This window comes from Aspergillus vadensis, assembly GCF_003184925.1.
Source record: "Aspergillus vadensis CBS 113365 unplaced genomic scaffold BO88scaffold_14, whole genome shotgun sequence".
Classification (NCBI taxonomy): domain Eukaryota; kingdom Fungi; phylum Ascomycota; class Eurotiomycetes; order Eurotiales; family Aspergillaceae; genus Aspergillus; species Aspergillus vadensis.
In genome coordinates, this window is record NW_020292052.1 from 164,428 (window position 1) to 183,106 (window position 18,679).

At 49.1% G+C, this 18,679-nt stretch overlaps 8 protein-coding genes across 8 annotated transcripts; 6 read left to right on the forward strand and 2 right to left on the reverse strand.

Annotated features, from left to right (window-relative positions):
* Positions 1-345: 345 nt before the first annotated feature.
* BO88DRAFT_426253 (uncharacterized protein) lies at positions 346-1,180 on the forward strand (the record flags this gene model as incomplete). Its single annotated transcript, XM_025708893.1, has 5 exons — positions 346-564; positions 698-771; positions 812-935; positions 978-1,001; positions 1,082-1,180. 5 exons carry the CDS (start codon positions 346-348, stop codon positions 1,178-1,180), a joined length of 540 nt encoding a protein of 179 aa, XP_025561939.1.
* A 53-nt stretch (positions 1,181-1,233) lies between these two features.
* BO88DRAFT_488643 (uncharacterized protein) lies at positions 1,234-3,378 on the forward strand. The gene is made up of 4 exons (XM_025712626.1): positions 1,234-1,707; positions 1,817-2,040; positions 2,102-2,864; positions 2,934-3,378. The coding sequence occupies exons 1-4, from the start codon at positions 1,306-1,308 to the stop codon at positions 3,069-3,071; spliced, it is 1,527 nt and encodes a 508-aa protein (XP_025561940.1). The 5' UTR covers positions 1,234-1,305; the 3' UTR covers positions 3,072-3,378.
* A 462-nt stretch (positions 3,379-3,840) lies between these two features.
* BO88DRAFT_342274 (uncharacterized protein) lies at positions 3,841-5,458 on the forward strand (the record flags this gene model as incomplete). Its single annotated transcript, XM_025703135.1, has 2 exons — positions 3,841-4,080; positions 4,178-5,458. The coding sequence occupies 2 exons, from the start codon at positions 3,841-3,843 to the stop codon at positions 5,456-5,458; spliced, it is 1,521 nt and encodes a 506-aa protein (XP_025561941.1).
* Positions 5,459-6,121: 663 nt separating this feature from the next.
* BO88DRAFT_464085 (uncharacterized protein) lies at positions 6,122-7,022 on the reverse strand (the record flags this gene model as incomplete). The annotated part of the gene is made up of 1 exon (XM_025711299.1): positions 6,122-7,022. One exon carries the CDS (start codon positions 7,020-7,022, stop codon positions 6,237-6,239), a length of 786 nt encoding a protein of 261 aa, XP_025561942.1. The 3' UTR covers positions 6,122-6,236.
* Positions 7,023-8,757: 1,735 nt separating this feature from the next.
* BO88DRAFT_342560 (uncharacterized protein) lies at positions 8,758-10,182 on the forward strand (the record flags this gene model as incomplete). The annotated part of the gene is made up of 3 exons (XM_025703146.1): positions 8,758-9,066; positions 9,136-9,722; positions 9,783-10,182. 3 exons carry the CDS (start codon positions 8,758-8,760, stop codon positions 10,180-10,182), a joined length of 1,296 nt encoding a protein of 431 aa, XP_025561943.1.
* Positions 10,183-10,998: 816 nt separating this feature from the next.
* BO88DRAFT_444428 (U2 snRNP complex subunit CUS2) lies at positions 10,999-13,023 on the forward strand. The gene is made up of 6 exons (XM_025710106.1): positions 10,999-11,290; positions 11,555-11,677; positions 11,773-12,173; positions 12,238-12,346; positions 12,407-12,562; positions 12,639-13,023. Exons 1-6 carry the CDS (start codon positions 11,105-11,107, stop codon positions 12,849-12,851), a joined length of 1,188 nt encoding a protein of 395 aa, XP_025561944.1. The 5' UTR covers positions 10,999-11,104; the 3' UTR covers positions 12,852-13,023.
* A 248-nt stretch (positions 13,024-13,271) lies between these two features.
* BO88DRAFT_367244 (tubulin beta chain) lies at positions 13,272-15,856 on the forward strand. Its single transcript, XM_025704065.1, has 8 exons — positions 13,272-13,562; positions 13,694-13,717; positions 13,805-13,834; positions 13,960-13,997; positions 14,073-14,127; positions 14,193-14,648; positions 14,719-15,053; positions 15,105-15,856. The coding sequence occupies exons 1-8, from the start codon at positions 13,551-13,553 to the stop codon at positions 15,463-15,465; spliced, it is 1,311 nt and encodes a 436-aa protein (XP_025561945.1). The 5' UTR covers positions 13,272-13,550; the 3' UTR covers positions 15,466-15,856.
* Positions 15,857-16,308: 452 nt separating this feature from the next.
* On the reverse strand, positions 16,309-18,507 carry BO88DRAFT_367250 (ammonium permease MEP2). Its single transcript, XM_025704066.1, has 6 exons — positions 18,236-18,507; positions 18,107-18,171; positions 17,797-18,051; positions 17,064-17,738; positions 16,758-16,989; positions 16,309-16,702 (listed from the first exon to the last, which is right to left on the reverse strand). Exons 1-6 carry the CDS (start codon positions 18,320-18,322, stop codon positions 16,577-16,579), a joined length of 1,440 nt encoding a protein of 479 aa, XP_025561946.1. The 5' UTR covers positions 18,323-18,507; the 3' UTR covers positions 16,309-16,576.
* Between the last annotated feature and the right edge of the window lie 172 nt (positions 18,508-18,679).

The following is an 18,679-nucleotide window of genomic DNA, read 5'->3' on the forward strand; positions in this document are numbered from 1 at the left end:
AATGATATGAATAGTACCATGTTGAGATAAGAAAGAAAGAATGTTTGTGGTGGAAAGTAACCCCATATGCGTAGAATTAATGATAATGAGAGGGGCAGAGTTAGTCACTGACAAGCATAGTGCAGTCACCTTTGGCTGGATACTATTGAAGATGGTGAATACATGTCGCGTTGCATTCTTCATTGCATTATGGCTCATAAATGCTTATTCAATCATGTCCATCTGAGGAATATCGCCCGCCTCGGTATTAGAGTCATGCCTGTGGCATTCAGTCGGGGTTGAATTGCCTGCTATCAAGATTGGACACCACCCGATGTGGCAGTTGGTCTTGCTTGTCAGTCATACATGAGCACGCAGCAGTGTTCAGAGCCCTATCAAGGAGTTGGGAAGAGGTTTCGAGTACGTAACCGTCTCTCAGGGAAACTGATCAAAATGGTATTCATCTGCCGCAGTCGTCAGGGGAATATATCACAAGGCATGGGCGACATGATCCCTTGTTCTTCTCACCCTGCTCACCACTTTCCTGACAAGGATCGAAGCAAGCTAGAAATCCGGGGCTACGAGGTCCCGGTCAGCAGTTCATGAGCTCGTCCCATACCTGACACTCTTGTTCCTGTGCTCTGTACCCCACAACAAGCACATGGACTTGATCTGCTGGCTCTTGATACAGGCATCAGGATTTTGTCTCCCTGAATAGCATTTCGTCTCCTTGCGTGGCTGGTGCATACCAAAGGAATGTATCGCAGAGCTTATTAAGGCATCATCGGCGTGGTATGTGGAACACACTCTCACATGACTGTCTGTGCGGAAGGGTGTATGGCCTTGCCAGCACGATAGGGCAGCATACACTAAGAATATCTCTCAATGACGATGTTGAAGCAAACGCCCTGATGGATCGGGTGCCTCCCAGCTGTTATCCGGATACCAACCCCTTTGTTCTCTGACGAGGTAGACGTGTGCTACTAAGCCCGATCCAGTACAAGCATAGTATTTTTGACCAGGTTTGGGGTCGGTATCCCGATTTAGTGTTCTGATGCTGTGGAATGCTGTTCTGGTCTTGGAGCGCGGGTGTCACGCTGAGGAAAACAAAGTGATGTCAATGCAGTACGACGGAGTAACCAGTGGTTGTTCCACTGGAATCTTCTCCCTCCGGTTTTTCGAATGTCTGTTTGCTCAGTGAGGCGACTGTCTTTCCTTATTGTGTCCATTTATAGTTTGATGAGTCCCAGCAGGTTATAGTTCAAGTTGTTGCAGAACGCGAAAGTGTGCACAGACAGCCCCCTCGAGAGGCACGCCCGAAGCAGCATGGACTCTGACCTAGAAAAAAGACAGAGATCCCCTTCCTTGCGGAGTGTGACACGAGAGCAGCTAGAGGCTTCACATACTCTGGGAACTTCCCCGCCAACATGTGGATCGAGATACGAACGATGGGCGAGGAACATCAAAGGCTTAGAGGCTCGCGGGATCGAGCCCGTGTCTCTTGAAGAACGACTGAAGAACACCAGCTCAACCCCTTTCCGAATGATGCTCACATGGTTCAGCATGGGCATGGCAATCAATAATATAGTGACGGGGTCTTTGGGAACACTGGTAATGAAGCTGAGCTTCACCGACGCCGCGCTGTGTGTAATCTTTGGAACGTTCCTAGGAAGCCTAGGGGTTGGATACATGAGCACATGGGGTCCCAGAAGCGGCAACCGCACACTTGTAAGACCTACACTTGCACCCTTGGTTCTCTTCTCTTGCCTTTCCCATCTGCACATAACCATTCGCGTGACTTGAGGATAACGGCTCACAACTTATATTCTCCTGATAGATTGTGTCTCGGTATTTCATGGGATATTACCCCAGTAAGGTCTGCTGTATACTGAATGTGCTTACCAACTTGGGTACCGGCATGATGAGTGCCACTGTAGGAGGCCAGTTGCTTTCCAAGCTATCAGGAGGAGTCGTGTCTGTCATAGTCGGTATAGTAATAGTCGCCTTGGTGAGTTGGGCAATGGCTACTTTTGGGATGAAAATATTCCAGTTCTATGAGCGGTAGGACTCTTCACCCTTCAAATTTTCAGAGCACTCGTCTGACCATTCATTTTTGGCAAAGATTTGCTTGGTTTCCGCAATTGTTGATATTTTGCGTTCTCACCGGCTCGGCTGGTCCGCAGTTCGATTTCCATAGCCCGTCGATTGGTTCTCTTGAGCAGATCAACGCGAAACGTCTAACATATTTCTCACTTTGCCTATCTATTCCCTTGTCATGGATACCTGTGTCTGCAGATTACCAGGTTTACTATTCTCCGGAAATCAGAAGATGGAAGGTTTGGACTGTGACCACGATCGGTGTAAGCCTCTCAATAGCCATAACCCTTCTTCTTGGCGCCGGGCTTGGAAGTGGTGTTGCTATTAACTCCAAATGGGCTTCTCTTTATGACGGCACGCCGGGGAGTCTTTTGATGGCCGGCTATGATCGGCTGGGACCTCTTGGGAAGTTATGCGCCTTCATCAACGTTTTAACTATTGTGTCCAACAATGCCCCCAGCTCGTACTCAACGGGATTGAATTTCCAAATGCTAGGAGAGATGTGGCTCAGGGTTCCACGACCTGTCTTCACGACTGTCAGCACTCTGATCTATGCATCATGTGCCATTGGAGGCCGAAACTCTTTGTATGAGATCTTCGGGAATCTAATGCCGCTCATTGGATACTGGGTCATTATCTGGTTCACTATTGTGGTAGAACAAGATGTACTTTTCAACCGAGGGAAAAGATACGACTGGACCCATTGGAACAATTGGCTTAAGCTCCCGGTTGGAGTGGCAGCTAGCACTGCCTTTTTGATCGGTTGGGTAGGAGCCATCGTTGGCATGGTACGCAGTCCCACTAGCATGTGCTTGTTGCACGAATCGCTGCTGACCGAGGTACTCTTTTCCCAACAGGATCAAGCCTATTATACAGGCCCAGTCTCCAGAGCAATTCCAGGTGGTTGTGATATGGGCCTTTGGCTGGGGTTGGGCTTCACGGCTCTTGTGTTTCCGCCATTTAGAATGCTGGAGCTGAAGATTATTGGCCGTTGAATTTACGTTTGCTGATTAGATGTCGATGTTATTCTGGACGGTATCGAAGACGCTTTCTCAGGCCCTTCCTGTGTGCTTTCATGAGGAGCGACGGATGTAAACCGGACCGATATGTTGTTGACTAGACCAACATGCTGTCTGCTGTTGCTGTGAATAAACCCTGGGCAGAAGAAACTCAAAATGCTTTTGTATGTACGTGCATATGCCTGTTTAGATATCATAAAGTTAGCCGTTGCGTGTTTACCTTCCGAGCAGATGCAATGTTGTCCTGGCGAGACTATTATGGCACACAAAGATGGCCTGTATGAGTGATGGTATGGTTCTGTATTCTGCTACAGTCAGGTGAGATCATCTGCCTAATGGGGATCTATATACTTTTGTATCGGGCATAGCAAGTATCTCCATGACAGTAAATCAGCCGAGTTTTGTCTATATGAGGGAATTAGATGTCTGTGGCTTGTTGACACTAGAGCGGTGCCCTGTCCTCTAGGTCCAATTGTGCGCAGTTCGCCTGATGAGCTGTCTTTTGCGTCGGTTGAGTCTTGGAAAAATGAATGTAGTCAACTAGTCCAGCACACGACCTGCTTACATTGGTGCTGAGCACTTGATGTCCTGCAGGTGAGTGTTCCTGGAAATTTCCCCATTGAGAACATCCCCGAACTGCCAATTCGGGCATTATGCGTCCGAGACAAGGCCATCCCCTTAAGATCTGATCATTACTTCCTCCTTTGGAAGCACACAAATAATCCTCATATCTGATATCTACATCATGGTGGCTCGAATTTTCCACAGAGTGCGTTCCCTGCTAGGTTTTTCCAGACCGAGTCCGCGCCCACATGAAACCTACCCTATCCACTTTATAGATCAAACTCCAATTCTCCGAGATTCAATCATCACTTACACATTCCGGTATAACTGCATCTTGGAACCCGCTAAGCTTCATGATGCTTTAACACGTCTACTTAAAGCCGAGGACTGGAGAAAGCTCAGCGGTCGCCTACGTCGCAATGTAAGATCATCTTAGCTGATTTCATAATATTGTGTATCATGGGTCCTTTGATCCGATTTCCACATCTGGCTAATCCTGGCCTACGTGCGGAAAACAGGATGATGGAAAGCTTGCTATCCACGTATATGATAATGTCAGAGATCACTCTCTATTTCGTTTCTCGCATGCCTCATACGACGTTCCCGTACGAGAACACCCGCTGGGAAGTCGTCTGCCCCAATCCACAGGCTCAAGGCCCTCAATTCAGGAAGGCTGGGATACCTTCAAATCCTTCAGCCTGCCACCAGATTTGCCCGCCGACATTAGACACTACTTATCAAGCGATGAGCCGCTTCTATCACTGCGAGTTGTCTCATTCACAGACACAACACTGGTCTCCGTCACATTTCCCCACGCATTGACTGACGCAAAAGGAACGGTAGGCTTCCTTCAGGCCTGGTCAGCCATGCTCCACGAACGCCCCGACCAGATTCCCCAAGTTCTAGGTGCAAAGAACGATGTGGCAGCATCTATAGGTTCCTCTGACGATGACAAGGCCCAAGGTCCCCATGTCCTTGAGCAGTGGCGGCTTCGGGGACTGTCACTGGTCGTCATGATCCTACGGTTAACGTGGGATCTTTTCACACGAAGGAATGTCCACATTCGCACAATCTATCTACCTGCAGCATTTATAGCAGATCTCCGTCAAGCTGCATATGCTGAGTACTACAAAGAAGATGGAAATGAAACGAAGCCACCTTTTCTCAGCGACGGCGACCTCATCACAGCCTGGGTCTCGCACATGATATTGTCTTCTCAAGCCAAAAAGGGAAGCCCTGCTGTAATCCACAACATTTTCGATGCTCGTGGCCGTATCAAGGGCCCATTTTCGGCTCCGGGAGTCCACCTGCAGAATCTGATTCTTCCTGCTGTCGCCATTGTATCAGCTGCACCCGATGGCGAAACACCCTTGTCCGTGGGACAGATTGCTTGCCGCATACGACAAGCAATCTTGGAGCAGACTACAGACGAACAAGCTCGACGGTTAATAAGGGTGTTTAGAGAGAGTTTTTCTAGTACAAAGATGATGCCATTCTTCGGTACAGCCAATTCCACTGTCATTGCCTGCACCAATTGGTCCAAGGCCGGATTTCGAGAGGCTGCGCACTTCGGCCCTACGGCTCAGCCCAGTGATGGTTCATCAGGGTCACCCGGAGCCTGTGTATCATATGCAGGGTCTTCACTGACCAACAAATATATACCTCGTGATATATTACTCATTTATGGAAAGGACGACTCTGGGAATTACTTGATCAATGGATACTTGCGTGATGAGACTTGGGAGTTGATACAGAAGGTTTTTGATTCATATCAACCTGGAGCAAGTGAAGAGTCATGATTCTGCAAGAAGTCATAGACCCAATTTTGGAAAGACAGCTAGGGTAATTCTTCATCATTGTCTCGTGGTTTCCTTGACTTTGTTCTTTGCATTCGTTATTCTATGTTTTTTATCTGAATATGGTTTTCTTCTCTGCTTATTTGTATGCATGCTTGCGGGGTCTAGCATGCCCGAAGTTGGACCTATCACCACCTACGGCGTGGCACCCAAATCGACTACGTCTCATGATGCCCCTCCTGGATTGTTGTTGTCCAAGCAGGCTGGATATCTTGCTTGTTCTGGTATCATGCTACTTTTATTGCATATGTTTGAAAAATACAAGGATACCGGCTTGGTTCAGGGCCATCTCCACGCCTCTGGTAATGTCTCGAAAGGAAAAGTTACCCGTGTGCATTTCTAACAAGCTCTTACGTTGTCCAGGCTGTCAGCTTCGAAAGGTTATCACAACTTCCATAGACGCGTCTTTCAGATCGGTGAGGTGGTTTTGTACCCGGGCACTCAAGGCATGGATTCGGGTAAGGTGCTTGTTCCGGTTTGCACATGTCGCGAGGTCTCGGAGATGATTTAAGATTGTGCAGAGTATCTCAACCCGAAATTCAATCGCCTTCAGAACGATCATTGCTCGCTCAGTACGGTTATTTACGTTGTATGCACCAATGGAAACTAGCTGGTCCATGCTGAGCTTTCCTGTCAGGTCATCGCTGCCATTATCAACATCTGCATCCTGCGGATCTGTCGCAAGCTGTGGACGCAAACGCGACCCGTGCACAAACCATTTTCACAATTGCGACGACATACTTTGAGATATATGCAGCAGGCGATTGCAAACCGTGATAAGTAGCATAGAAATTGCCGAGGGCTGAGTGCAGACTTCGCAGTCCACAATGTTGAGGCATTTCCGGAGCACGGCTATTTGAAAAGCCAAACTCTCTCCCATCGACATAGCGCTGCTTGTTGGACTTACTTCCTCAACATCTTCGTATAGCTCAAGTACTTTCTGCATACATGCGCAGGGCGACTCAGAATATCGATTTCCAGGGAGCAAAGGATTCAAGGCCCGTTGTGAACGAGTAGGCGCATCCGACCGGACATCCCGGGAAACGTTTTTGGTACTTTCGCGTTGTTGACTGAGAGATGATTTGGATAATTTCGCCCTCGGATTTTGTGAAAAGCGAAGGGAGACAAGGTTGCCTTCAAATGAAGGAACTGCCATGCTCTGGATCTCCGGCTTGTGCAGTGAACCTGGGTCAATACAGTCCGGAGCAGCAGAGGCTGGTGACATATCATCAGGAAAGGAATCAAAGTTTAGAAGATCCATGATCTCGGAGCAGTTTGGCGAAGTCGCCTGGCTGGTGAGAGACGAGTCACCGAGCATGAATGGATTATTCTTTGACCCAAAGGACAACAAACTGTTCGGTTCTAGAATGGTGAGTTGGTCTTTCTGCGGGCCTTGAGGCCATCCTTCCAGTTGCGCTTGCCCATTGTTCTGGGTGTCATCAGGACATAGGTAATCAGATTGCGGTAAAGTCTCTGGAGAGCTGTCGTCCGTCGCCAGTGGCACCATTGTGGTATCGGTTACGATGCGCTTCGCTCTGCCTGCTGCGGCCCTCTGCCGGGGGTCTGCAGCTGAAGAGAGCGTACTACTGATGCTAGAAGGACGCCGTGACCCGCGCCGCTTCAACAGATCCTGTCTGGGTGGTAGATAAGAGCAGGCAATTTTCTTGGATCGACATCGATCACAGCCTTCCTTGTGGCTCGTACATTTCAACTGTTGGTGATTTCTTGGTTTAGCTGTGACTGCATCTGTTCGGGATCTCAACACTTTTGTACCTTTTTTTCTCGACACGCATTACAGGCAGATCTCAGATGACCGGAAGGCTTACAGACTCGGCCCCGAGTATTTGATTGAGTCTCCATATATAGTGGCTCTTGTGTTCTGCCAAATCGTATAGTCGCGAACATGGCTTAGTCGACAGGGGAGATTGTGTAGGGGAGTGAAGGACGACTATCTTGACAGTGCTTGTTGCCTTTGTGAAAAAAAAAAAAAAGGGCGACTGATCCAGGTTCCAGATCGCATTCCCCAAAGTGTATGAGCGCTCTTATGACGGAGAGAGCCTGCAAGCATCCCTTACTGAAGTAACAGGTAGCCCTATCATGGCTTTACAGGTGCCATACAGCCCTGTTGCTACATTGAAGATGGCATTCAGTCTGAAATGAGATCTCAAAGCAACTACCTAGTCCCTCTCACCTGCCGGATCCTAACCCATCGGGGCTATCTATCTGTCTCTTCAAATGGCCGGTCGGATGGCTTCTATGCTGCCATCATTACCCGGCACATCGAACACATGAAGTCTGAGTATTACCAAAGTAAGATCCATCAACCATACGAGTACTCCAACATGGGCTCGGCGTCGACACCAGCAATCCACGTGTACGACTAGTAGTTTAGTGGGCACTAACATTCTGGGCCTCAAGCATCAGCCTGTACCACCATATCACCGATTGCTGCGCCGACCACCAGAACGAGCACTAGGCTTTGGTAGAACTCGGCGAGTTACGCCGAGGCTCCATGCACTTACACCAAAAGATATGTGTGCTTCCCAGTTCACAAAGCAAGGATGCTACTATTAGTGCAGCTTTACCATACTCAGAATTCAAAAGCATTGAAGCCAATCACTTGTTCAATATTAGTAATGGATATGGTCGGGTTTCCGCGCGGGCACAGGATGTCGTGCCAGACAATGCTAATCTGCCTGAGGGTTATGGTTTTAGAAAAGACCTCAATAAATGCAGAAAGATATAAGACAAATTTAATAGCGTATACGTACTATGTAGATAAATAGTGCCTGGAAATCGATATGGTCAGGTGAACCACGGTAGGAGAAGGGAGTACGGTGGGGTAACCACACCTTAATACTCCCTTTTAAGTCAGATCTTAGTTATGAAACCCCGGGGGATCATCAATATCCTCATCATCAGACCCACCCTGTTGTAAGTCAAGTAACTCTTCGAGCATACTATTTATGTTATCTATCACTGATCAAAGTGCCTAACTCCCTTGTACATTGTCGATCTTCAAATTTGGGATGCTGGAATTTATTTGTTCACATCGGTCATCTGTGCCCCTCACAATTTATGACTAATGGCCCCGATGCAGATCATTTCATTTTAGTTGTGACTGACTTGAGAGACTCAAAAATGCTCCTACAGTCCCCTTCGCCCATCATCAAGGTTATCTATATACTAGCTCTACATCGACGCATGGACCACTGAGTCAAATCAGTAATAATAGGCGACCAATGGATAACAGCACACAACTCACTCCGGGCAAATTCCTGGGGTTTGTCCCCAACACGGACCCTCGGGTGGCGGGTTTGGGATTCCAGCAATTGGTCACTTGTGTTTGCTTGCTGCTTCCGGCCTACGCGTTCCTGGTCTCACAGCTGCGATTTCGATACCTCCAGCGACTGCATCAAAGATACCCCTATACGACGCGAGAGTCTTTCTCTCGCATGACCGACGATGAAGCCTGCGAGATACAAAAAGGATTGGTCCAGCTGGAGTTCCCCTTCCTCTACCTCAAATCACTCCAGTTTGCTCTCTTCAGGGTGTGACATTCCGGCTACTTCACGCTTATCCTTTTCTTTGACTATCCTGCCGACTAACTACTGCACCAGACATACGGCATCCCGACCATCTCGACAGTGCTCACAAACACAGCCCAATTCTCCAAGCCCGACACGGCCCTGAAACGCTACGCTGATACTGTAGCACTAGTTCAGGAGTTCGTAGGCCATGCGCCAACCTCTCGTCGTGCTTGCACTTCTATTGCACGCACCCGCTGGATCCACAGCAGCTATCGCGCTTCCGGCAAGATCCTGGAAGATGATATGCTGTACACACTTGGCCTCTTCGCCATCCAGCCAGTCAGATTTGTGAAATGGTATGAATGGCGGGACCTGAGCGACCTTGAGAGATGTGCCATTGGGACCTTTTGGAAAAGTCTGGGCGACAGCTTGAATATTAGCTATGATGCCCTCCCGTCAGGTAGAACCGGATTTCGCGATGGTCTTCATTGGCTGGAGGAAATGATAGCCTGGAGCGACGACTATGAGGTTCGTTGCATGGTACCTCATGTCAAGAACCGTGAGGTGGCCGAACAGACCATCTCAGTGCTGCTGTACATGCTTCCCCAGTCACTGCAGTTCATTGGGATGAGATTTGTCTCGTTCATGATGGACGATCGCTTGCGGAAAGCCATGCTGTAAGTCTTGTGTAATGCTTCCAGGGGCTCGAACAAACCGCTTATTGATTCTCTTATCAGGATTGACCCTCCTCCGGCTTTTGATGCTAAGCTGTTCTCGTTACTGTTCTCCGCTCGTCGGTTTGTATTGCGGTATCTCGCGCTACCCCGCCCTTATTTTCTGCGGTATGTTAGCTACACCGATGATTATAACAAGAACGGCCGCGTCTACATGACCAACTGGGATGCTGCCCCTTACTATGTGGAGCCGAGTTTCCGGAACCGCTGGGGTCCGGTTGCCTGGTTGACTTGGGTGCTTGGTCGGCCTTTGCCGGGAGACGAAGGGAACAAGTATTATCCAAAGGGGTATGATAATCTCGACGTAGGCCCGAAGTATTTCGAAGGTAAGGGCCGTCAGGGTATGGAGGACATTATGAAGGAGTTGGAGACCACACGACGGGGTCAGTGCCCTTTCCACTGAGCTTTGCGCGGAGCTGGCCTCACTTGATTGGAATGCACGTTGGACGAAGCTGAGTCGATATTATAAAGCGCATACTGCGCTGTTAACTGCTGATCTACTTAGCGGGGCGTAATTTGTCGCATCTGATGATCTACGAGCAACTATCGAAGATAGTTTATGCACTGTGAATCCTCCTGAGCCTCCCACAGATATCAAGAACTTGTTCTTGCCTTGCCCTTGGAAGTCTTGCGCCAATATTCGCTTCAGTCGCCTACGCTTGCTAGTACCCTCCCATTGTAGTGATTGCGTCGTTCTATTCTCTAATGTTGTGCCGGACTACCGTTATCAACAATGGTGGTCCATCCACACTGAAGCTCGGAGATTTCCTAAGAATCCTAATAGCCGAAACTCTCGCAACGCACTCTATTTGAGCGAAGTGATCTGCCGCATTCATTCTAAATTAGCGCCTCTGTCTGGTATAAAATGCTTTCACTGTGAATAGCATTGCGCTTGAGCGTTCACCTTTGTTTCAATAAGAGAAACACCCCGTATTTACAATTGAATTAAAGCTACAAATGCAGATAATATGAACAGGAAAACCTTTCCTTTCCCCCCACAATTACGCTAAGGCCGTAAGCGCGTGGAACGCACCTATGAAAGACAGAATATTCACTACATCATATTTACTAGGATATAGTAGTCTAAGCAAAGTAAAGCTGCCAAAATCGTCAGCCTAAGCTAAGCGCGCCCTCCATGACGTGAATAGCCGTCGCAGCTTACATAAAGCGATCTTTCTCTCCCCGCAAATCCGAAAGTCAGCTCAAATTAATTCCTATCATCATCATCAAGCCAACCTTTCCTTAACTCAGATAATAAACTCTCTTGTTACTGCTTCGATATCTGATCGCCGTCGCATTTATATCGTCTATCGTGTACAACAATAATGGCGTCGCCTACTCCGAACGACGACGGCCGTTCTCCTCCGCTAAGCAACTTCCCCCAGGATCCTTCGGAATTCGACAGCGACCCGCGCATCTCGTTCTCGAAGCTCGACGACAAGTTCATTCTGGAAACGGAGGACGGACAGGAATTTGAATATGATACGGTGCTAAAGAGATGGATTCCGACGGTGTGTGCGCGCTCTTTCTCCAGCTGGGTGGTGTGATTGTTATGTAGCTGTTGAACCTGCTGCTACTTCCATTTTTTGTTTCTACTTTTCTTATCCCTCCCCGCCTCTCCCCCTTTTGCGTTTCAACTGGTTATGGAACCTTTTCTCTCTTGTTGCAAATAGACCGATATACACGATGTCTATTATTGCAGGGATTGTTTGATTGGTTCGTGAAACTGATTGCTTGGTTGGCGCCGCTTTGCGCCCGTCCGGGGTTGCCTCCAGGTCGATGAAGACTTGCTACAACAACAGCAAGAAGCATATAAGGTCCAGGGTGTCGATGAGGAGGAACAAATTACTGCGGCGCAGTTGAGGAAGAAGCGCAAGCAACAGGCTTCTACGGAAGAGGTTAGTCCAACGGTTCTACGATGATGCTTCCTTGATTTGGCCCCAATGGCATCGAGATGGGCCTTATACTAAAGAGGGTATGTGTAATCGCGCAGGGCAATGGGCAACAAAAGCCTAAGAAACAGCGCGTCAATACCGCCGTCTATGTAACTTCGATTCCTCTGGATGCTGAGTTCGACGAAATCCGTGATGTCTTCTCTAAGTGTGGTGTTATCGCCGAGGAAATTGATAGCGGCCGACCGCGCATTAAGATGTACACTGATGAGAGTGGCAAGTTCAAGGGTGAAGCTCTTGTTGTGTACTTCCGACCGGAGTCTGTCAACCTCGCGATACAGATGCTGGATGATTCGAACTTTAGGATTGGGGTACCTGGTCCGCAGGGGCCTATGCGAGTGCAGCATGCGGATTTCTCGTTCAAGAGCCAGCAAGAGGCGCCTACGAAGACTAGTATGAGGGATAAGAAGAAGATTATGCGACGCACACAGAAGCTGAATAGGTATGGGGAGAACTACAGTTTACCTGCGATGATTGGGCCGGGCTTTGCTGATACAGATGTTTAGCAAACTTGCTGACTGGGACGATGACGATCCGTCTGCTTTGCCGGACACAACTTCCCGCTTTGATAAGATCGTGATCTTGAAACATATGTTCACGTTGAAGGAATTGGAGGTATGGAGGATACTTCCCGAGTTAAGGGTGACTGTAACAATATACTAACGTCTGGCGTAGGAGGATCCTGCAGCTATCCTTGATATCAAGGAAGATATTCGGGAGGAGTGCTCGAAGCTGGGGGATGTGACCAACGTTGTACTCTACGATAAGGAACCCGAGGGAGTGGTGAGCGTTCGCTTTTCCGATCCCGAGGCAGCCAGGAGTTGTGTCAAGGTAAGCTTGATCATGGGATGACAATGGTCAACACCCCCAAGACAAGAACATGTGCTAATAATACCATTACTCTTAGATGATGGATGGGCGGTTCTTCGCTGGCACCCGGGTCGATGCCTATATCGCGGATGGCAGTGAGAAATTTAAGAAGACCAATGAGAAGCGTGCGGCACTGGAAGATCTGGCGGAGAAAGGACTGGATGCGTCCGACGAAGAGGAGGAGCAGCGATTGGATGAGTTTGGCACGTGGTTGGAAAGCTCTCATACGGTCGAGAACACTGCCAAGTGATGGTGATGGTGGTGATGTTTTCTCGAATGTAATCATTATCAGGGGGATCTGGAACTGGATGGGATGGGCGTAATCGCTTTTTAGGCTGGCTGGTCACTTTAGACGACCTGAGGAATTGTAGACTTGTATGTACTTATAATAGCGTTCGGGTTGTTGTTATTATCACTATCCTTTCCATTTGTTTACACAAAAGGACTATGAATCCATGGTAAGGCCGGTCAGGCCATGATCAAGTCTGGTTCGCGTGTGGACAAGCCAAGTCACGGAGCGTGACTGTCACTGGCCCGCAAGACCGTCCCGTGACGACGCCAAACCGAATTGGGGGAGAGCCCCTATTTACCTGCCCAAAAGATTCGGGTGTTTTGTTGGCGTTTTTTTTGGCTTTGTTGTTGATCCCCGAATTTATTAGGCTTGAGAATTGCTTACCTACTCCGTACTGGTATTACTATTATTGCCCGCACAACGTTCCCCCTTCACCGCTCTCCTTCTACCCAACTCTCCACTAAGGCCAAACTAACTTCCCTCCCATTCCTCGTTTTCTCCTCCCTCCTCCCTCCCCCCTTCTCCTCCTTTAGTCGACTGTCTTTCCCCAGTCTCCTCCCAACAACTTCCCGTTCATCCACTTCCTCCGGCCTCGCCGTCTCTCACTCCCCTTCGACCCTTTTCAATACCTTCAACCCCTTCAATATCCCCGGCACAATGCGTGAGATCGTATGTTTTCCTTCCCCGTCCCTCTTCCGTCAGGAGACGCGTCGTTGGTTGGCATCTCTTCTGATCGGGACCCCACCGGTTCTTCAACCACTTCAATCTTGTGCTAACTGCATGTCTTCGTCGCTTCATAGGTTCACCTCCAAACCGGCCAGTGTGTAAGTGCCAATATGTTCTTCGAATGATTGCCCTCCCGGGTTCTTGATTGGTGTTCGGTGGACTAAACAACAAATGATGGTGGTTAGGGTAACCAAATTGGTGCTGCTTTCTGGTACGTATTCACTGCCACTGGATTGGGGATGGAACATCATCTCTCAAGCTATCTCAGCTTGGGTTCAGATGTTATCCATCGGGTATATAGCTATCGGGTTAAGAACACGTCTAACAACTCAACAGGCAGACCATCTCTGGCGAGCACGGCCTTGACGGCTCCGGTGTGTAAGTGCAACTTTTTCACACCTCTCAATTGGTCAACAATGTGGAAAGGATTGGGTTTCCTGACGCGCAGGATAGTTACAATGGCACCTCCGACCTCCAGCTGGAGCGCATGAACGTCTACTTCAACGAGGTTAGATCACACCGTCCCTGAGTTTTTCCACGACAATATCATCAATGTCCTGACCACTTCAGCAGGCTAGCGGTAACAAGTATGTCCCCCGTGCCGTCCTCGTCGATCTCGAGCCCGGTACCATGGACGCCGTCCGTGCCGGTCCCTTCGGCCAGCTTTTCCGCCCCGACAACTTCGTCTTCGGCCAGTCCGGTGCTGGTAACAACTGGGCCAAGGGTCACTACACTGAGGGTGCCGAGTTGGTCGACCAGGTTGTCGACGTTGTCCGCCGTGAGGCCGAGGCTTGCGACTGCCTCCAGGGTTTCCAGATCACCCACTCCCTCGGTGGTGGTACCGGTGCCGGTATGGGTACCCTCCTGATCTCCAAGATCCGTGAGGAGTTCCCCGACCGTATGATGGCCACCTTCTCCGTTGTTCCCTCCCCCAAGGTCTCCGACACCGTTGTTGAGCCTTACAACGCCACTCTCTCCGTCCACCAGCTCGTTGAGCACTCCGACGAGACCTTCTGTATCGACAACGAGGTACGTTTTTGTGCCTAGCACATATCGAAACAAGATTGGTGCTCGAGAACTAACGAATTGACCAATCCAGGCTCTGTACGACATCTGCATGCGCACCCTCAAGCTCTCTAACCCCTCCTACGGTGACCTGAACCACCTGGTCTCTGCCGTCATGTCCGGTGTGACCACTTGCCTCCGTTTCCCTGGTCAGCTCAACTCCGACCTCCGCAAGCTGGCTGTCAACATGGTTCCCTTCCCTCGTCTCCACTTCTTCATGGTCGGCTTCGCTCCTCTGACTAGCCGCGGCGCCTACTCCTTCCGTGCCGTCACCGTTCCCGAGTTGACCCAGCAGATGTTCGACCCCAAGAACATGATGGCTGCCTCTGACTTCCGCAACGGCCGCTACCTCACCTGCTCCGCCATCTTGTGAGTTTTCTTGCTGCATTGATCGCATTGCGCCAGCTAACAGGTATCTAGCCGTGGACGTGTCTCCATGAAGGAGGTTGAGGACCAGATGCGCAACATCCAGAGCAAGAACCAGACCTACTTCGTCGAGTGGATCCCCAACAACATCCAGACCGCCCTGTGCTCCATTCCTCCCCGTGGTCTCAAGATGTCCTCTACCTTCATTGGTAACTCCACCTCCATCCAGGAGCTCTTCAAGCGTGTCGGTGATCAGTTCACTGCTATGTTCCGTCGCAAGGCTTTCTTGCACTGGTACACTGGTGAGGGTATGGACGAGATGGAGTTCACTGAGGCTGAGAGCAACATGAACGACCTGGTCTCCGAGTACCAGCAGTACCAGGACGCCTCGATCTCCGAGGGTGAGGAGGAATAGTAAGTTCACCCAAATACCTATATTGTTTCTGATTCAGTTCTAACCAATGCTACAGCGTCGAGGAGGAGCCCCTTGAGGGTGAGGAGTAAATGTCTCAAGTCGACAGTTACGCGAATTGAGATCTGCTCTGTAATACCCCGATAAGCCTACATTCTCTTCGACCAAGGCCTTCCGAGGTCTTGGTCAGTGAATTCTTCTGTTTGAGCGCTCTTAATTTCCCTTCCTGTTTTTAATTACTTAGGCTTAAAGCCTGGACTTATTAAACCCAATCGCACATAGTTTTAAAAGCAGTTTGGTACAATCTTCCTAGCCTTAATGTAGATGTTAGGCATTCATTCAGTTAGGCCATCAATAAATACTGTCCCATACCATATCGGTATGCATACCTTGCACATGATCCTCATTCCATTCATGTGATTTGGTACACTGCCCATTGTTCTTCGATAAGAAGTGAGTGGTAACCCCGCATTCCTTTCTTCCACTGCTGACTCTGTACGTCACACTCTCTAATATTATCCTTGAGTATGTGGTACGAACGAAATAGTAAAGCCCTTGTTGGTTTTTATGTTTCATGTGCTATACGGATGCGTATTTGGTACACACCAGTAGACAAGCAAGTTGAGTGTTTCTGGGGATTTAGTGTATTGTGGGGTATGTTTTTGTTTGTTCTATTGTTTGTGTGTGTGTATAGTAGCTTGGGGAAGGACGATCGTACGTAAACGAAGAATTTCGCCGGGAGGGGTACTATGGAAACTGATAATTTGGGAAAAGAGATTTGGCAAATTAGGATATTATATTATGCTAGTAATAGTCTGCGATGTTTTTGCTTCTTCACAGGTCATTGTAGATTAAAAAAGTATATGATGAATTTTGGGTTATATGTGCGTAAACATATGTTGATAGAAAGGACGGATGGACAAATGAAAAGTGAATAATATGTACATCTGAAGGTATCCAAAGAATGACATAATGACCAGGAACGAAATAGGTATCAAGGGTAAAAATTAAAGCCAAATAAAAGTGTAGAAGTTAATGTGCTCGTTCATGACTCGAAGTTAGGAGAAAGTGAAGATGCATGGTCAATCATCCTCGATATAACTCCTACTGGACTTCAGACCTTGGTCTCCACAGTCTCCTCGTTGCCGTTGGGAGGAGTCATGGTGCGCTTGGAAGACACCTCGCCATTTTCGGGGCTGGTGCCGCCAATAACATCGCGTGTGATTTCGACGTAGTCGTACTAGTAATTGTTAGATTAGGGGTCATTTGTTTCCATACAATGGAGAAGCACTTACGGCAAATTCACCAATCTCGGCATCGTCCACACCAAGGATCTCCTCTTCTTCGGGGATGCGCAGGTGCAGACCGGGGATCAGGTTGATGATGAAGAGGATGATGCAGCTTCCGAAGAACGAGTAGGCCATACCGGAGATGGAGTCCGCCAATTGGTAGCCGAGCTGAATGTAGTTGTGGTTGATCCAGCCTCCGTCAATGACCGTGGAGCCATCGAGGTGGGCGATGTAGTCACTATTACCAGAGAGCAAGCGTTAGTTGAGTGCCCACCGGTATAAGATTATTTGTTAAGGATCAGGGGGCCTTACGCAGCAAAAAGACCAGTCAAGAGGTTACCAACCAGACCTCCAATGGCGTGCACAGCAAAGATATCCAGCGCATCGTCCACACGAAGCACGTACTTAAGCTTGGTGGCATAGTTGCAAGCAGCAGCACCGACAACGCCAAAGATGAAGGCAGCCCAAGGTGTCACGAAGCCAGAGCCCGGGGTAATGGCCACAAGGCCTGCAATGACACCGGAGCAGAAACCGACAGTGGACCACTTCCTCTCCAGTCTGTAGTCCATGATGCACCAGGTAACACCACCCACGGAGGCAGCCAAGTTCGTGACAACAGCTGCCATAACAGCACGCAAGTTGGCGCTCAAGGCAGAGCCGGCGTTGAATCCGAACCATCCAACCCAGAGGAAGACAGTACCAATGACGACGTGTGTGACGTTGTGGGGACGGTAGTTGAGCTCGTGGGTGCCATGTCCGCGGCGCTTGCCGAGCATCAGGGAGTATGCCAGTGCAGCCGTGCCGGAAGCAATGTGGACGGGGGTACCACCTGCGAAGTCAAGTCCTCCCAGTTTGTATACCCAGCCGGACGAGTTCCATGTCCAACAGGCGATCGGATCGTAGATAATGGTGGACCAAACGAAGCTAAAGACCATGCAAGGTAGCATGCGACCACGTTCCGCGACTGCGCCAACAGCAAGGGCAACCCTATCTCCGTTATCAGTCATCAGTCATGAAGGTTGCTCCATTGTTTGGCGACACTCACGTAATAGCAGCGAACATGCCCTGGAAGACAGCGAAGAGAAGATCCGGAACCTTGGTGCTTCCAACTGAAGGAGCAGCCAAAACACCCTTCATTCCAAAATTGTTCAGGTCACCAATGTACTTTCCAGCGGTGTGAGAAAAGGCCAACGAGTATCCCCAGAAAAACCATTGGAATGATACCACCCCGACAGACATTATTGAAAGCCATATTAGCGACAATGCTGATTTGCGTCGGGCGAGACCTGAGTAGAAAAAGCTGTTGTCGTCAGTTGGAGGGGCTCAATGGCTAGATGGACAGGTGGTAATCATACCCAACACCAGGAATCATCAACAACACCAAAGCCGTAGAGGTGATAACCCAAGCGATATCTCCAGACTGGAATGAGTTAGTGGGAATGACCCCAATCATAGCTTGCATCACATATCTAAGGAAGACATACGCTGTAGTAGATGTTAAGATCTTCTGTCAGGGAGTTACCACCGGTCCCATTGTCCGTGCCATTGTAGGCGACAGGGTATTCCGACATGGTGAATCACACAGGGCTTTCTGATAAAGAGAGGCCCAGAACTGTGTATAAAGTGTCTATGTGACTCCTAAGCCTTGAACACTAAGACCAGGAGCCCTGTAGACTGCAGAGGGCGGGAGATGGGGTCGACGTGTAGACCCAGAGGCCTTTAATGGGTTAAGGCAGCGAGAGATGGGCAACAAGTCGGGGGGGGGGCTTCTAGACACTAGCGATCGAGAGAGGAAAAAGGAATTATGGGACGAAGGGCAATAGAAGATGACGGAGGAGTCTAATTCAAAAAGCAAAACAAGCCACTGCAGGGGGAAGGAGAGGGGATGCAGGAGTGATAAATAGTACTGGAAATAGTCGGAGCAGGGC

Bases quoted from the DNA above. Each gene is read 5' to 3' on its own strand.
- BO88DRAFT_488643 (XM_025712626.1), top strand. From the start codon at position 1,306: ATGGACTCTGACCTAGAAAAAAGACAGAGATCCCCTTCCTTGCGGAGT. The intron at 1,708-1,816 runs GTAAGACCTACA...TTCTCCTGATAG, and splicing joins GAAGCGGCAACCGCACACTT to ATTGTGTCTCGGTATTTCAT. The intron at 2,865-2,933 runs GTACGCAGTCCC...TTTTCCCAACAG, and splicing joins TAGGAGCCATCGTTGGCATG to GATCAAGCCTATTATACAGG.
- BO88DRAFT_367250 (XM_025704066.1), bottom strand. From the start codon at position 18,322: ATGTCGGAATACCCTGTCGCCTACAATGGCACGGACAATGGGACCGGT. The intron at 17,739-17,796 runs GTGAGTGTCGCC...TAACGGAGATAG, and splicing joins GGCATGTTCGCTGCTATTAC to GGTTGCCCTTGCTGTTGGCG. The intron at 16,990-17,063 runs GTAAGGCCCCCT...CTCTGGTAATAG, and splicing joins TTGACTGGTCTTTTTGCTGC to TGACTACATCGCCCACCTCG.
- BO88DRAFT_367244 (XM_025704065.1), top strand. The intron at 14,128-14,192 runs GTTAGATCACAC...CCACTTCAGCAG, and splicing joins TGAACGTCTACTTCAACGAG to GCTAGCGGTAACAAGTATGT. The intron at 15,054-15,104 runs GTGAGTTTTCTT...ACAGGTATCTAG, and splicing joins CTCACCTGCTCCGCCATCTT to CCGTGGACGTGTCTCCATGA.
- BO88DRAFT_444428 (XM_025710106.1), top strand. From the start codon at position 11,105: ATGGCGTCGCCTACTCCGAACGACGACGGCCGTTCTCCTCCGCTAAGC. The intron at 11,291-11,554 runs GTGTGTGCGCGC...GGTTGCCTCCAG, and splicing joins TAAAGAGATGGATTCCGACG to GTCGATGAAGACTTGCTACA. The intron at 11,678-11,772 runs GTTAGTCCAACG...GTAATCGCGCAG, and splicing joins AACAGGCTTCTACGGAAGAG to GGCAATGGGCAACAAAAGCC.